This window comes from Camarhynchus parvulus, chromosome 1 (assembly GCF_901933205.1).
Source record: "Camarhynchus parvulus chromosome 1, STF_HiC, whole genome shotgun sequence".
NCBI classification, from domain to species: domain Eukaryota; kingdom Metazoa; phylum Chordata; class Aves; order Passeriformes; family Thraupidae; genus Camarhynchus; species Camarhynchus parvulus.
In genome coordinates, this window is record NC_044571.1 from 83,148,060 (window position 1) to 83,166,295 (window position 18,236).

The window sequence follows — 18,236 nt, forward strand, 5'->3', positions numbered from 1 at the left end:
TGTATATGGAGATATGGGCCTAAGTGCTACCCCTGGGCAGGATTGTTGCTGCCAAAAACCCAGCTTGTTTTTTTTTTATATTAGAACTGTTACAAGCTTGTCACAATGACAAACGCCAGTGAACACACAATGTTTTGTAAATTATTCATCTCTATACTTTTTTTTTTCCTTCACTTCTAGCACATTAAAAAAAAAAAAAAAAAAAAAAAAAATGGAAGAGACTAAGAAAAAGAAGAAACCAGAAGAGCAAGTTCAAGAGCCTGAATCTGATTTACCAGAAGCCTTACTAGAATATCAGTAGGTTTAATATATTTTAACTTTTCACTCATACAGAATATGTGAATAAAGAAAGCAGATGACAAAGACAACTTATACAATTTAGAGCCGGAGCTGATTGATTTTTGATTGAAGGTTTTGAGGCTATTTCAGAAAGGTACACTTTTTAAACTGTAGCTGTAAGAAAGCAATTAAATGGGTCAGAAATTTTATGCCATTAGGCTATAACTTGGGAAAAAAATATTTAAACCAAAAAACCCTGACATTTTTCTGTTAGTAGCAAGCTTTTGATCAGCATATGCTGAAGTTGCAAGATCATATTTGGCTGTATTTTTTAGGATTCCTTGGTGTTTGTGGAGGTTTGTTGTCACTAGCCAGAGCCTCAAGACCTACAGTTTGCTGTCTTCCTTGGTGCAGCTGAGAGCAGAGCACAAAGTATTTTATTTTGAAAGTAAGAGATGGATAAATGAGAGGTCTCTTAAAATCAAGCAGAAGAAAATAAGAGCCAAGGGGGAAATATCTGAAGCAGTTACAAACATGTTCAACTTATTTGATTTCTAGTCTCTTGAGTAAATGATTAAAAGGAGAAAAAGTAAGCTTCATGACTTTTCTCTAAGAGACAGAAATTGAAATGGAAATACCTCAGGAACACCCAATATCCAACAATTATCAGCGTTTAGGGAGCAAGGAGTAATGCCTTGCTGTGGAAATGACAAGTGAAGTAAGCAAACTAAAAAGTATGCTCCTATAGTTGTAGTGACAGCTGTATGAGTTCACAGGGTTTATGTGGGATTTTCCTGTTTCATTTTACAGAGCACAGAGTACAATTTTCCATAGTGAAATAGCCTAGATTTAGCTGAATCATATCACAAACAAATACCTTCTGAAAAGTCCAAAGCTAACTGACCTATTTTGTGAAGGAATAAGAAAACTGTATTACTGGGCTGAGAAAAAAACTGTGCCACGTTCTCATAAAATTATTGTTAGCCATATCCTAATATCCAAGCAAATGACTAATTTGTCTGGAGAGTCTTCTACTGAAATAGATGCTTCACTGAAATGGAATGTGTAGTTTCTACAGCAACAGCAGGGGAAAAAAGGAAGAAAAGTGTTCTTCTTGCTGTTTTTATCTTTCTCCCACTCTCTGTCCCTCTTGCTCTCCCTTTCTTTCTTTTCACCTCTGTAATCTGTAACTTCTCTGTACTACTTGACTGATCAAAGGTGGATAATCATAAAAGTAAATAGCTGTCACATTCCAATTTAGGATTTATCAAGTGTGTAGTGTTTATTTAACTTTGATTCCTGTTTTTTTATTTCCTTTCACTGAAGAATGGTCACTGTTCCTAGGGAGTTTGTTATTTTGCATTTGCATTAAAGTTCTCCATTTCAGCATTTCTTAGGAACAACAATCTTATGATGTGCTTCTGCTGTGGCCATAACCACTGTACCCTCATATCTCTGGTCTAGTCTCTCTCTAACTAATATCTTTCTACTTCATAGAAAACCTGAAGAATACCTTGGAGCACACTGACACCAGAGGATGCAAATTTAGTAACCTGCAATTTGCATGATTCAGTGATCCAAACGTAGCAAATTAACTAGGAAATGAATTGTCTTCTTTTGAAACAGCTGAAAGCAATAGAGAAGGGAAAAATCTCCCAAAACCACAAAAAAGCACTCCAAACCCCCAAACTAAAATCTGAAGGAAGAAGAACTATTAAAAGAATAAAAGATTTTATGATAATTGTAATACTATTGCACCACATGATGAATGAATGCTGGGAACAGAGGTACAGAGTGCTACAGTAATATTTTTTGGAGCACAAATTACCTTGTCTGAAAGTGACCTGTGTAAGAGGTCAGCTAAACCTCATGCAGAATGAACAAACCAGCTCCAGCCTCTCAGGAGGCTACACAGGAACAATATAACCAGGGAGTCTGCTGCTCTGTAGGGGTATGAAATCCAAAATAACATGCAGGCCCAGATGTATGTGGGAAATAATTTCTTTATGTGTAGTAAGCAGACAGTGATATTTACCCAAATGAGTCTAGCAATATGATATGAAAATAAACATTTTGGTAGTATTTACATCTAATCTAGCTTAAATAGCATTCCTTTCTCTAATGTTTTTGTAAGAATGTCTCTTTCTTTACTCTCTCTTCATAGCATTGCAGCAAAAGAAGCAGCAATTGCATGGGTTTTGTTTCATCTGAAAGGATTGGAAGAAAAGATCAAAGAAGATATTAAAAAGGTAAGTGACTATGCAACAAATTTTATTTGTGGTATTCTTACTCATAGATTCAGTTTTATTCTTTCCATTCGAATACTACATATTTTAAAATTAGTTATTGCAGTGAATTTGTTACAGTCAATGAAACTAGAGTTAGTGAGTCACTTTATGTGCTGAAAGTTAAAGTGTTACCTGAATTAAATGTGACATATAGCATAAATGTCCTAAATATAACATGCTAAAAAGAAGCTGCAGGACTAGAACATTACAGAATAGGACAGAGCATTAAGGTAAAGTGAGTTCAGTGCAGGTACTTTCCAATGCACAAGAGATCCTTATAACCACCTACATATTTAATGGAATCACAGAATTGTTAAGGATGGGAAAGACTTCTCAGACTATCAAGTCCAGCTGTTTAACCCAGCACCATTGTGTTCATCACTAAAGCAGGTCAACAAGTGCCACATCCACGTGTCTTTTGAGCACTTCCAGGGATAGTGATTCCACCACTTTCCTGGGCAACCTGTTCCAATACCTTACCACCCTTTCAGTGAAGAAATTTTCCCTAGTAACCAATCTAAACTTGGCACAATTTTCTTTTCCTCTTGTCCTGTTACTTGTTACATGGGAGGAGAGACCAACCTCCACCTCGCTACAAAGTTATTCCAGGTGGTTTTGGAGAGAGATGAGGTGCCACCTGAGCCTCTTTTTCTCCAGACTAAACATCCTCAGCTTCTGCTGCTCCACATCAGACTTCTGCTTCAGTCCTTTTATGAACTTTGTTTCCCTTCTTTGGCATTTTTCTCTGCAGCAAGCACAGGACAGCAAGCCACCTTTCAGTAGGTACCTTCCCTGCAGTACATTCAGATACGCCTTTTAACCAGTCCTACAAATATTCTTCAATATTTCAATGCATGAAGAATAAATGGTATAAATTTAATTTTTGTTAGTAGTATTAGCAGACCTAACCAAGCACTGAGAATTGCTGAGCTTCTTTGAATCATTTCTGAAGTAATGGAATTGCTCAGGTTTCTGTGAGAATCTAGTTATTGCTGCAAGCTTAGTTACAATAAAAATTGAATAAAGGAGAAAGACCATCATGCTATTTGCTAGCTGTGATTTCTAGCACTGATTGATGAAGACACACTTTCTCATGAATTAAGAATTGTTTTGGGTAATTTTTAGAACAAGATTGTAACTACTGGTCTCACCTGAATGACACTTTAAAGAAAAGTGCATATGAGCTGTATATAAACAGCTATAATAAGCCATACGGTAACTGTGAGCAGTGAACTTTGAAAATAGATACTAGAGAGTCACCTATTGAGATTAATTGTAAATGTTCCAAAAATCCTTATTCTGCATCATGTTGCAGCCTGCACTTCATAGCATTGAAACATTGAAACAACGCCTCTCTGTCTTTCTGGTGCTGATGCTTGCCCTGCTTTTATAAGCATCCATCTGTTTAGCTTTGTGTGGTACTTCTTTCAGTCTTGAAGCCTGGATGGTGTTTCACTTGTGGCTTGACTATCACTGGAAGTGGCAATTGCCCTTCTTTCTGCAGGCATCTGAAGGCTTTTATGATTATTGTTGGGTCTTATGTCTCTTGTGGTTATACTGCTGGATCAGAGGGCAGTTCGACTGCCTTGTTCAGAGACACAGAGCAACAGCATAAGGGAGACCCCTCAGTGGATCTCCCCAGTTTGTGACCCCTCAGTGGATCTCCCCAGTTTGAGTGTTACAGACAGCCAGTGCCCCTGAAGGGCTCACACTGACAGTTTATGGAATAATGCTCTTTATTAACATAAAGTTAGATTAAGTTTTGAGGATTTTCAGTGATAGTATATGTCTCTGCAAAAGCATATCAAAGCAACACACAGACAAGCTCTAATCCAAAGTATTCAGTGCCCAGAGCATGTTTCTAACCCAATAGGTGTTCCTCTATGGAGGAGAAGACAGGTTCAGCCTCACAACTGATCCCAGCAGTTATGATGGACTTCCCAAACTTCTCCCCATTCCTAATTTACTTCCATACTATTTCTTTATGTTTAGGTGGAGCTTGAATGACTCTACTCATTCATCTTCTCCTCTCTCCCCTGGCTGACAGGTGATGCGCTGTTGCTCAGCTACAGAGTGCCATTGAGTTCCCCTCCCTGCAAAGATTTCTATGCAGCCTGGCCATGGTGTCTCCACTCTGTTCCACCCTCTGTTCCATCCCCTTAGCAGGGGCTGTGGTTGCAGATTGTAGGGTGTCATCATGGAATAGGTTTTGAGCATGCCAGCTGCATTCCATTCAGATACTAGCAGCTGCATTTTACTCTATAATTTCCATACCACTACAACTTCTGTTAGCATGTGAATACAACTTCCCAGTTTCCTCTAATTTTACCCCCAGCTATCTTTCTACAGTTATTCCCCCACTTTGCTGCTAGCTCATGGTCTTTCAAGGACTCCATATTTTAGATTGAGCAGAGTACTTTAAGGCATGGGTGAAGTGCTATTGTTTTAATTTAATCATGTTTTGACGGTGCTTTGAGCTCCATTCTTTATTTCCTGCTTAATGTTTGTGAGTGGCTTAGAGTTAATCCTAGAAGTGAGGAATGCTTGAGACTCTACTGCCTCCTCATTATTATTTACTTACCACTTGTTTGCTCTTGTATGGTATCCTTTGGGAGCAAACATACACAATCAGTAATTTCAAACTATCTTAGTGTCACTAGAGAGGGTCATGGCCAAGGGTTATGATCACAGTTGTAGAATCAGGACATATTACTAACTTCAGCTCTGACAAGACTCTTTGCTGTGGTTATATGCAAGTGACCTGATTGTCTCATGATTTTTCTATATGAAGATGGTACATTCTCATTAAGAATGTCAACATGAAGCAAATAGCTCCTACATACAAACATTGTTATTAAATTATCTACAAGCACCTTTCTTTTCAGGTAATGGAGGATTATTTGTGGGCTGTACCAAGTACAGCTGTTATTTGTCTCTCATTTCCTTCCAGTGGTCTTGAAGTCACTGAGGAAATATCTGAGCCTTGCAAATTCTCCATTCTGCTCTAACCTTTCAGAATATAAAGAACAGGTGTTTAGCTTGGTGTTCTTGCATTTCATCTGGCACTAGGCCAGATGTTCTTTTTTTTCTTAAATTTATCACTCTGAAAACATTTTAATATCAGCTACGTCTTCTTCCTTAGAATGTTGTTCTGAAGGAAGAACAGAAGGTGCTTATCAGAAGCTTAGTAAGGCAAATAGAAGAAAAGGAGAAAAAACGAGATGAGAAGGAGGTTGTAACCAGGGATGATGTGGAAGAGTCACTGAAAGCAGTTTTTCAGTTTGTGAAGGACAAAGAACAACTTCTTCAAGGTATGTTGTGTGCTGGGGAAGTGTGGTTTGCAGTTTACACACTTGGGATTAAGTACATGTTGTTGTTGTTTTGCAATTTAAGTAGATATTCAACTTCTTTGTTGTATAAAAAGTATAAAACTATTCCTCTCCCAAAACTGGGCTCTCTCGATTTAGTATGAGATTGTGGAGGGCTTATAAATCAATCTGTCCCTTCCAAGTGATGTGTAGTATTGTGGAAGTAAAGAGGCTTCCTCTTTTTTGAAACTCATGAAACTCCTAAGCATTGGCTGTACTGAGGATTAAAAATAAAAAATTATTGATGGAAGGAAAAAAGACCAGTTTTGAGTGTTGAAAATTCCAGCTACCATCCCTGTGATTCTCTGTGGGAGACGCGTGACCTTGGTTACAACATTTTGGTGAGAACAGTTGTCTCTCTTTGGAAGAATAAGATCAAGTTGTTTTCAGCAATGCTGGTGGCCCTTGAAACTGTGTAAGGCCATCAGGTTGCTATGTACTATAGTGTGGAAGAATCCCCCTTCCTTTTCCATTCCCTATGAAAACACCTTTCTTAAAGAAGTTGACATTGCAAGAATTATCAGTTCAATAAATCAGTAACGAACCTGTCTTTTGACATTCTTATTTTAATAGATCTGCGCTTCCAAATTGAAGAAACAAAGAAAAAAATTGTGGAAAAGCAGCGTGAGAGAGATTATTGGTTGGAGTACAAAAATGTTGGAAGTAAAATACATGCTGAGAGGATTAGCAGTCTGGAAAAAGACATTGCAGATGTCAAATATGAACTTGAAAGAACTGAAGGTCAGTTTACAGCTGGTGTAATGCAAGTCTTACAGGGGCTTTGCATATTGCCTGCAGGAATGAAATGATAAAATTAATTTTAGATCAAGTTCTAGTAACTTGTATCAACTTTTCTAGTAATTTGCATGAGCTTTGTCTTAGTGCACCTAAGATGGGCTGCATAATCATGAAAAATAGAAGGACCCCTTTTCTTTATTTCTCTCTCTGTAGCAGTTCCTTTATTAAAGAAATTGATAAAGTTTACAGAAATGATGACACTTCAAGAAACTGATAAGCTGGTCCTTTGATGGTTTTCTTGTAAAATAGAGGCAACCCATTAAAAAAAAGAGTTACTGAGAAGGATAGCAGTTTTTTGTAAAAATAAGTCTGCACATATTTAGGTCACCTACACAGAGGGCTTCCTTAGCAGTCATACTTGAAAATGTTGACTCTGCTGCTGTTAGTTCTCATCATCTACAAGCACTTCACATATTGAAAGCTCCTTTGACAGGAAAGTAGTATGAGCTCATTCTTGGAACAGTCTTTTCTGTGGAGCGCACTGGTTTCCATGCAGGACTAGAGGGAGCTCTTTAGCCAGTGATCTGGGCCTTTCCTCCTAGTTACACAGTGTGAGGCCCTGCAAAATCACCCACAGACACATACTGAGAACTGTTTCAGCACTGTCACAGCAGTGCAATTCATTTGAGAGCTTATATATTGTGGTGCTGCGTGCTTTACAAAGATTTCTTTATTTCTGCATTATTTTAAAATAATTTAAATATTTTGCTGTTACATAAGCCATGCTTCCAACAGCAGAAGGATGTCCTGGTTTTCTTTCTTTATGTCCCTCTCAGTATGCGTGACCGCAGCCAAGCAGCTGGTAGTAACAGGCAGTGACACTGCTCTAAGGGTCTCTGTATATTCTGTGCCAGCCATTACCAGGCATCAGCTACTGTGAATAAGCTATCTTTTTGTCTCTCAAAACATATTTTACCACCATTAAGATCTGCTCTGTGATTTCTACATTTCCAGATAGCTTGTCAGATATCCATGTCTGTATTCAGGAGAGGTTGGGGTTTTTTCCTTATTTTCTGTGTTCTTAAGTGATTTAAAACTTTGATATATAGCTGCTGAAATATGAAGTGAAAAAGAGAATGGGCTGTTACATAGAATGCCAGTAGGAATAGGCAGTCTGATCTCCTGCATGCCACAGGGTACAGAATATTGGGGTTTAACAAAAATTCATGGTCAAACAGAAGTGTATTTATTGAAAGTCATGTTATAGTGGTACATATGTAAATGGCCTACGTAACATACTGGAAAATGATGCTGACAGTACTGGATGTTTACCATACTATTTTGCTTAACTCCATTAAACTGAACCTAGAAAGTGTCTGGGGAGTACAGCCTTCCAGCAGAAATCTATCTTTCAATCTATCAAGCTTTCAGAGAAAGGCAGCAACAAACTTGGCTTGCTCATACCTTGAATGTGTAACAGGCTTAGAGAATAAGCATAGGCAAACAGTGGTCTCTAGGTGTACCACTGGAGGGCTTGGAACTGGCACAGTTCATGGTTTCTGGTGGTGACATTTTAAGCAAAACAGCCGGAGAGGAGAGGAAGCAAAAGAGAGTCACACATTTAGGAGATGCGTAGGAAAAACAGTGTTGCAGTGAGAGATTAGGGAAGATAGCCTCTTTAGGAACTGTTCAGACACACACTTTCTCCTTTTTCATTCTCCAAGTACAACTCAGGTTATTTAGCTATCTGAAAAAATGGAAAAGTGAATTCATTATAGTATGGAAGTACTTCCTTTTCATTCTGCCAAGTCTAGATAGTGGAGTCCAGCTTCCACAGTGTTAAATTAATAATTAATGTACTACTAATACACCTTTCATATTTGACTGCCTTTGACTGCACAGTGCATCCATGAGCAGATTTTTAGTTGCAGCTAGATCAGAAATAGGCTGTCTGCAACACAAGCGCAGTGAAAGACTGAATTTCAACCCTTTGGAACAAGTGTGCTGTGCCTTCCTTCACAGAAAATTCCTATAATCTCATTCATTCCTTCAGAAGGAGGAAATAACAAGCAGAAGTGAGCTATTTAGAAGAGCAAAAACAAAAGAACTAAAGGGAAGGATGAAATAATTAAATTGCAAGTGACTAGAACATGAAGCCAAACCTATTCAGTTCAATGTAAGACACACTTTCTAAATAATGACCACAAGTAATGATAGAAGCAAATCATTGTGGCAATTGCCGCATTCTCCATTTTGTCCTGCTGTCAAATTAGAACCTCAGAGTCTTAAATAAGTCAGAAAATTTAATAGGCACGTTATAATAACTATCTGAAAAAATGTCATGTGGATAAGGAGATCCAGTATGCTTCTATGCCAAAAAAAATAAATTTTCTAAGCAAATCTCTCATATGGCTCCAGGAGCTCTGCTATTGATAGAGACAAAATGTATTGATAAGATGCCAATATTTTAGCAGAGAATTGCTTAGGTCACTGCTCAGTTAGCAGTGAATTGCTCAGCTGTTGCAGTTATGAACAGAAATGTGTAATTTCTGTTCCACTTCCAATTTCTAGTTTTGTAGTTAACACTACTGTTCTTTGGATGTAGAAGGAGAATTTCTTTGGAAAAGGACATTTGAATCTTTCTCTGTGGAGCATCTGTGCAGGTGCCACTCACTGATAAGTTGCAGTATAGTAATGACACGTCAGTTATCTATCTGTTATCAGGAAAAATTGATGGCAAATAATGATTTCTGATTTCCCTGGTTTTTTGTTTTGAAGAATATTATAGTGAAGCTTTGAAAGTTGTGAGAGAAGAAAATCAGAAAATGTTTGACAGGCACATGAAATTACTCAGTGAAGAAGCTCTTAAGGTATTCTTTTTGCTTTTTTTAAAAACTGCAAACTGTGTTACAATTGGGATACATGTACTTTGCATTATTAATTATTTTAACTCATATTAAGACTTCAAACTTTTTTAATAAATTGAGAGTAAAATAACCTGCAAATCCTGGTACATATGGGTTTGGTTACCACTATACATACATATACCTTTTTTTTTTCTTTCCACCAGAATAACAATGGGTAGATGTGAGGGCATTTTACAAACAATGCATGGGAAACTAGGGCACCATGCACTGACAAGGCTTGTTTGAGAACATCCTTTTGCCATGGCCTTGATTTTGCCATTTACACAGATTTCAAAAAGCAGTAATATACAAAGAGATTGCATGACAATATACGTCAATTTGAAAAAAAACGGAGTTCACTGTACATGTAAAATACAACATTTTTAAGTGTCACAATACTGCAGTCTCAGGAAAATATTGGTTTATTGATTCACTATGATTTTGTCATCTCCGCCAGCTCTGATTTGAAAACATGGTTTACAAATAGCTCTAGTGACAACTTCTTATTTTCACAAAATGCAAAGTATACTTCAGTACAAACAACTAGGCCCATTAGGTGTTTAAATTCCCTGACTTCAGTGCTGGAATTTCCAGTCATGTAAGAACATAATCCAGAGAACTGTGTTTATGGTGATCTGTTGGGGCATCTTCCCCCCCACTTCTGCCTTTCCACTTTACTGACTTCAATAATTAAATTGTAGCCTGGGGTCATTAGCACAGATCTCTACTTGCTTAGGTCACTTGTTGTAGAGCAGTACTGCCTCATTTGGGATTTTACTTGGGGTTCTTCATAGCTGAAGGTTTGATTTTCTGAAAGCAGTAAGACTTGAGCAGTCCTGGAACACAGAAGAATTTATTAGGCAAAAGGGAAATGTCCTATTTTAATATGGGAAATCAAAAAAATATTGGTAAATTGCTTGACATATAATCTGCTCTAGGCAGGATGATAGAGGAGAAACATCTGGCCTTGTGAAGTAAATCCCCTTGTAATCCCTCAGGGGATGCTACAGTCTGTTGTGTGGATGTGTCTTAATTATTTCCTGCTAAAGAGCAGGCAGTTTTTCTTTATAGTGTGCAGGACTGTCGAAGTGTTGCTCTCCGATGAGATTATTTTAAATTGTGTTTTCTCAGAATGCTGTGGGATACTTAGACAAAAACTGTCGTAGAGAGATTGAAGAGAACGAGTGGCTAAAAGAAGAGGTAAGAGGATCGCTTGCCTGCAGTTTATCATGGCAGTTTAAGTTTGAAATACTGTGGCCTATGGTCAGAACTGTTTTCAGTCATGGGCCTGGGAGACTTCTGTTGGCAAAGGAGAGCAGTTTTCCAGTAATTAATCTGTAATCCTGAGCAGAAAGCAGTGCAATGTGGTGAATAAAGGTAAGAGGTGAACATCTTCTTTCACAAATGGAGGACCCCCTTTCCTGCCCAAGCTGTTACATGAAGGACTACAATGTTCCGTACAATTAAGGACTTTTATCTGTGGAGACTGGGATGCTATAAAGGATCAACCAGGTAAGTATCTGGAGAGGGGAGGTTTGACTTGCATTAAAGTTCTAGTGCTGCTGTATTGAAAGAAAATGGATATGGATGTTGGAAATATGTTCTGAGAAATGTCTTGAGACGACATGAAATGGAAGGTCATAGTGAAACCATGGGGACTCTACACTGAAGAGAGGAAAATCAAAATCATATATGGCTGTAATTAATTGCTTGATAGCTTTTATACTGACCTTTAATGACAATTTAGAGCTATATATTAGATAGCTGTAATTTTCTTGACAAGAAAATATTTTTGTGTGCCAGATTTGGAAAATAATTTTTTCTATAGTGAAAGTTTGATTTTATTTAGTCCAGTCAATATAGGTTCTTTGTTTCAATCAAATCTAAGCATGAGATTGGTGGGTGAAATGCCTTTCCTCACTTTTACAGCTTCACAGTTGAGAACTAAGCAAAACTTTTTGGAAAGTTAATAAATGTACTTCTTACTTTTCCATGCCACATGAACAAACCTGGCAGAGGTTCTTAATTTTAGTTACTAATTTAAGGTACTTGCCAGTATGCAGGGACACAGCTTTCCTTCTTCCCCTTAATGAGCTCTGAGCATGCATCTTTAACTTTCCAGGAGGGTGTCCAAACCACAACTTCTAAAGCAATGAGGGTAGGGAAAAGAAATGGGAAAGAATTAATGTTTTATTCTGTATAAACAAACAGGAGCTCAAATCTACACATCCCATCATTGAATGAGTATGAATTCTCTTCCCTTCTCCCTGTCTCACTGAACACTTACAGGTTTTACACATACTAGCAACGCCAACAAGAGAGCACTTTGGAGTACTCTTAGGTCCTGTCAGGCCTTCACCTCAGAGCTGAGGGATTTGGATTTCTTTCCTCTCAAGCAGAAGTTTCCTATGTTATGAGTTACTTTCCTATGTTGCTACTTTCCAATGTTATGAATTACTGCTTTGAATTTTGGGGGAAAACAAAACTATTATCACTAACTTCTCCAGTCCTCTGAATTCACCCATTCATTTTCTCTGCTTTTCTTACATGGATGAAATATTTTCTCTCAGACTAATGTTTATATGTAGCTGACAGACTTTTTCAGTATTTCCTTTGGGGGTGATAAACCAAAAATTTTAGTTTTGTCTCAGTTCTTTTTTTTTATTTAAGTTTGGCCACTGAACTGAAAAATGACTTACCAAAATAGCTCTAGATTAGTTACCTCCAAAATTAAAACAGATTTGGAGACTTCAGTCACATTTTTCCATGGTTACTCTGTCACACCAAGATGGTGCAAAGCTGCATCACCTCACTGTGCCAAGCCACATCCTGTTACTGGTTAATTTCCAGTCATTTTCACCTTTTTAATCCTTGGGAGGAGTTGGAACTAGTTTTAACTTCAAATTTGGATGATTATAGCTGGGTTAATTTGGTTTTGATGAGAATGGACACTTTCAGATCGCTTGATACTTCTCTTGAACATGTGCATATGGCTAAGCTTTCTGGGAAGATCTTTCCCATAGTATATTCCCCTCCCCAGTGAAGGGGGTAAGAACTTGCTGGTACTTATGCAAAAGTGGGAGGAATTGTGGGAACTGAATAACCAGCATCCTTTGGTCAGTATATCTCCACAGTGATAAGGGGCAATTGCCAGTCTGAAGGCAAATAGTACCTGGGGCTCAGCCAATGTCACAGACCATAGAACATCCTGAGCTGGATGCGCCGCACAAGCTGGATGCATTTAAGGAATATCAACTCCTGGCCCTGAAAAGCCCCACTGAGAGCATTGTCCAAATGCTCCTTGAGCTCTGTCAGCCTTGGGGCTGTGACCCAGGGGAGCCTGTTCCAGAGCCCCAGCACCACTCTCTGAGGGAAGAGATGTTGTGGTAACTTGGACTGAAAACTTCACTAATTTTGGGTAAGAAGGTTTCAGGTATAGGAAGGAATTAGAAAAACAACACTTGCTGAGTAAGACCCTGACTTTAGCTCTGCAAAGAAGCTTTTCCTCTCTCAAAACTCTGATGTGAAAGCAAAAAAAAAATTCCAGAGCTCCTAACAGACCTGTTTGGCTGTACAAGAAGATTTTGCCATCAGGGTTGCACAGACCAAATGTGTGGCTGTGATTGACACACGTGTGCTGGGACAGTAACAGTTCTAATAAAGGTGTGAAAGAACCAGAGTGTCCTTCCTTTTGTCTGAAGATGTGTCACTATGTTTCCCCACCAAATATGCAATCTTGCTGATACAGCTGCATTTTTCCTAGGTATGTGCTGGTAAGGTTGTTGCTATCAAAGCTTTACAAAATTCTAAGACTTTCTTTTATTCTTTTTTTAATTGTCAAAAGGTTAAGATCTACCGAAAGGAAGAAAAGGATTTGAAAGCTTCTGTCCAGCTCCTGGAAGAAGAAAATACCAGTTTGGTGGCAAAACTGATTGATATCAAACTTCAGCATCTAAGAGCATCAGGGTAAAATAATGCTTTCATGGACTCAAAAGTGATTTTTTTTTAAATAATGCTCCTGTCTGCCTCTAGAGCTATTTGGGCTCTCCCACATCAAAGCCAAGGTAGTTTCTTAGTTGAGGAAAGACAGGATTTGACTGAGTATACATGGGAGCAGTATCTCTGAAGGATGACAATAAGATTGTGATTCCTCAAGTACTGAATTTCAGGGAAGAAACTGGGTCTTTAATTAATCTACTAAGATCTAACACTACTCACTTTATATCACTTAGGCTTGGAAATAATTTCTTTGTGTTGCAATTAATGGTCTCAGCCCCAGCTTTTCAGACTAAGTGCTGAATAATAGATTTTTTTCTTCACTGTTTGCAAAATGTTTAAGGATGTGAAGATTAATTTGCAAATATATAGGGGGTTTGCAATCTTGAGTGAAACAAATGACCTGACACTGAGAGGAAGAGACCTTGGGAAATGTCTGTCTGCAGAGGTATCTGTAGTATTAGCTTCTTTTGTGTTGAAATGGTTTAACGTTTTCCCTGGAGAAAGATTAATTTAGCTACAAAATGTCAACACTAATGGGATCAAAAGCACAATGCAACAATGTGAGAGATCCATCCTGAGTTTCCAGTCCCAGCTCAGTGATTTTAGCCATATTGCACAAAAAGTTCAAGTCTTAAGAAGTGACCATTTTTCTCTCGTTTCCAAACTTTGCATTTCTTTGAAGTGAGAGCTGCCAGCTCTGGTCTGAATCTTGGACTGACTGGAGACTATAACATTTGTTTTCTTTTAGTCTCATGGACATAGTTGAACTAAGGCACTAAGAATAAAAAAGAGCAGCTTACTAGCCACTAAGCTACCTGGCTGCCTCCATTGCATTTTTGCACCATTGCGCTATTCTGCCTCTGTGGTTAAGCAGCAGTGGCTCTCAGAAAGGGTGGCCTCCCCCTCACCCCAAGTCATTGCACTGGACAGTTTACAGAGAAAATTCAGACCCCTATTATGGGTTTCACTTTTTATTTTTTACTCCATAGGCATTTGTTTCATACAAAGGGAGTTGGCTTGCAAGAACTTCCTAAGGATGAAATGAAAAGGGAAAAGAGAAAATATACAGGTAATGCAAATGTCAGCAGCTTATAAGAAATGCTAAGTTACTGAACATTTACAGACTTTTTATTTCTGAAACTTTTTATTCAAACTACCTGTTTGACATGGAGAACACCTTATTTCTCTCTTGATTGCAGCCACCACAGCCATGATAGATTGTAATTTGCATAAGGAGACAAAATCACAATCTATCTGTAATACAGTTTTTAAATTTAAATTGGTTTTAGATTGTGGAATATCATTACTCATCCAGAGCTACCCTGGAATACAGTTTACAGGATTGGCCATCTTCTCTGAAGATATGAATCATATCCTAACCAGTTCTTTACTGATCCATATCATAACTTCATTATAGCTTGTCCCTGAGAGGACACTCTTAAACTCCATGTAGGCTTTCATTTTAAGTGTGCATGCACTTTGCAGTCATTCGTCCAATACACCAGCATTCAATTATAACTAAATCCCTAGCAAGAGGAGATGAAGCTACATGGAGCTCAACCTGAACTGAAAATTTTGGTAAGCAGTACTGAATTTTGGGCTGAATCTCCATCCCTTCTGGTAGGTGTGGCCAGGGAAAGGATATACCATTAAGCAAGAAGGAGTGTGAGCCAGTGCTTATCTGTTTAGGACAGTCTCTGTGGGTTCCTAAGTATCACAAATTTTATTTTACATCTTTGTGTGAGTAGAAGAAAGAGGATGGAAGAAAGTGGAAGATGATTCTAACATATCTCTTTAATTAAAATTAAAGAGATATGTTAGAAAAATGGAAATCGTAGTTATAGATACATGAAGAAGTTTGTTGAAGTTCTGATCAGTCCCAGCCATAGGTGGGCCTTTTGAAATCATCAGGCACCAGCAAACATGTTGAGAAAGACTTCTGTATTAAACACGTTTACTTTGAACACCTTTGCTAGAATTTTGCAATAGTTACCTGGAGGAGAAGGCTTTGTTCCAAGAAGCTGGGTCACAGTCACAGGCAAACCTCTAACTTGGCAGTCCGTGTCCAAAATCCTCTATCATCTTGAGAATGAGTTAACTACAGGTGTGATCTCTTTAGGGGTTATAAGTAGACTAACTGTGTTTCAGGAACTTGTAGATATGTACCTATAGATACACAAACATGGGTATAAGAGAAGTTTATACTTGGTTTTGCTGCTTTTCTTACTCTTTTTAACTATTCAGGGCTCTACAGGATTTAAGCTGAACTGACAACAGCTCATTTTTTCCCTGCCCTCCTCCTACAGATCCATTAGTTCTAACTTCCAATCAGTTTCAATCCCTGGGTCTTGATTAGAAATTGTGAACAAAAAACACATAAAAACCCCCAATGTAAATGAGCATTTGGCTTGAATTGCCAATTAAAAATGCTACCAAACTGTTCTTTGCATCGCAGGGGCTAAGCCATATTAAAGATTGCAGGCAATGCTCATATCAAGTACTGATTCTGACTTCCATAAGGCTTAACTATTACATACACTTCCTTTTTCTTCTCTTTAAAAAGCAAAGACAGATGGAAAGAGCCTCAGAAGTGCCATTCCAAAGATTCGGTCTAAAACAGATTATAAGAAGCCTCCAGACAGTGATGAAAAATTGAGGAAAAAATTCTTCACTCCAGCCCTGGACAGCTTGTTGTATGAAGAAGAAGAGTTCCAGGTATGAGTCAGAGTTATCAGGTCTTCCACTGACACAAACACACTTTCACACTTTCAGTGTGGAGCAGGAGCTACTGTCAGGACCCTTCTATTTCCAGTGGTTATGGCATGCAATGTCCTTTACCTGCTGGGCAGTTCAGATGGACTGTAGTCTTCTGGTGATATTTGGGACAGTTAGGTCCATGCCCTTCAGATGCTGGGCCAAAAGAGCACAGGCTCTGTGTCCTAAAGACCAGGCTCACATGGAAGTTTTGGATGCCTTCAGGCATATCTAATACCATGAGGCATGTGTTTTGGCCATTGAATGTCCTAAGAATCATCCCATGGAGTGTCAGGATGAAATTCCCCTAGAAAGAATTCTGAATGTCACCTAATGAGAGATTACTAGGCTTGGACGGCAATGAACAGGTCCTTTAGAATCTGTGTTGCACAGCAGCATTAAAAGATCAATATTCCTTCAACAGAAAGCCAGGATGAAGGTGTTCCTGGGTGCAAACTACAGGGTTGAGGAAACAGTGCACATTGGTCTTTGCTGCAGCTGATGGACTCTAGCCCAGCAGAAAAGCTTTCCTTTCTTTCTCCCCCTGAATTAGTTTCTGTTGCGTTGGTCAATCCAGTAGACTCAGAGGTTTGGAGAAGACCAGAGCCAGTGCAGATGTGGCAGAAGCACATGGCTGGGCTTGGACCTCTCTCTTTTTGGAAGGAGCGAGCTGTTGCATTGGTTTAATTCTTCTCACAGAACTGAATCTGAGATTAGAATTTGCTTTATAGAGAAGATGATACTGGTGAAAATAGAGGAGAGGGCAGCAGGGCTGTAGCCTCCTAAAATGAGTTGGCTTGCAAAAGAAGCCCATTATCACTGACATTATCAAACAGTCCCAGAGCAGCACCTCTACAGTTGCTTTAAAAATAAAAGTTGCTGGGTTTGGTTTGGTTTTTTTTTTTTGAATGGTTGCTTTTCTATGAAATTGCAAAGGAACCATATTCTTTCTTCTTAAGGCATACTCAAAACTGGGCCCTCTGAAGAGAAAGCTGCTTGTGGTTGGAAAAGCTGTGTCTACTTGTAAGGAAACAGAAGAAATGCCAAGCTGGAGCCACAGAGAAGGGGGTACTGTTGGTAAATCAGATGGGCGTATCACAGCTAAGATGATCAAGGCCTTATTTAAGGAAAATGATGAAAACTAGACAAGCTGTGCTGTTTACACAGAAATGTAACATTCTTAGTTCATTAAATATTTGATCTCTTCTGTGTGGCATGGGGCTTTGAGGAAACTATTTTAGAGTGCCTGAATCATGAGTATAAGTTTCATGAGAGGTATGTCTGTGTGCAGAGGCTAATTGAAAGGTTCCTTTCCTTACCACTGAGAGAGGTCTTGCGCACTCTCTGGGGTATTCAGTCTACATAGCACATATATCTACTAAAAGGTCTAAGCTAATATTTAGTTTGTGTGGTCTCCACTTGCAGATGTGGAATTCCCTCTTGATCAGACAGTGAATGGGTAAATGCAGGCTGCCATAAAACACAGAACTGTTGCAAAATACATAATGCTCTGCTAAAGCAGAATTAATTTTTGCAAGCGTAATTCAACTATTGCTATAAATTCAGTGTCTGAATGCTTTTTTATCTGTCTCCACAGGACCCCTACTTAAATACACTGAAATAAACAAAAACTAATTTATAACGAATTTAAAACCAGCATAAATATCTCTAAGGTCTGAAATATTTTGTCTGTTTAGAATTGGCCAAATATATTGTGTAAGCCCTTATCCTTGGTTTGTGGCTGGTCCCTTTGAACATTTATCCCAGTGCATTGATGCAGTGGAGGTTCTCCCTCTGAACACCCTCTCAGCAGCATACAACAGGTCCTTCCCACATATAGGCTCTGACCCATTCATTTCCTCATTAGAAACTTGTGACAGCATTGAATAATCAATTTAAACCCT

General features: G+C 38.5%; 1 protein-coding gene across 1 annotated transcript; it reads left to right on the forward strand.

The window, feature by feature from the left end:
- Nucleotides 1-211: 211 nt before the first annotated feature.
- Nucleotides 212-18,236, forward strand: CCDC83 (coiled-coil domain containing 83). The gene is made up of 10 exons (XM_030962669.1): nt 212-297; nt 2,444-2,528; nt 5,710-5,878; nt 6,509-6,676; nt 9,452-9,543; nt 10,711-10,779; nt 13,424-13,545; nt 14,568-14,647; nt 16,142-16,293; nt 17,292-18,236. Exons 1-10 carry the CDS (start codon nt 212-214, stop codon nt 17,475-17,477), a joined length of 1,209 nt encoding a protein of 402 aa, XP_030818529.1. The 3' UTR covers nt 17,478-18,236.

Excerpts from the sequence above, each read along its gene's own strand:
- CCDC83 (XM_030962669.1), top strand. The coding sequence starts at position 212 with ATGGAAGAGACTAAGAAAAAGAAGAAACCAGAAGAGCAAGTTCAAGAG. Across the intron at positions 14,648-16,141 it reads GGAAAAGAGAAAATATACAG|CAAAGACAGATGGAAAGAGC; the intron begins GTAATGCAAATG and ends CTCTTTAAAAAG. Across the intron at positions 16,294-17,291 it reads ATGAAGAAGAAGAGTTCCAG|GCATACTCAAAACTGGGCCC; the intron begins GTATGAGTCAGA and ends TTTCTTCTTAAG.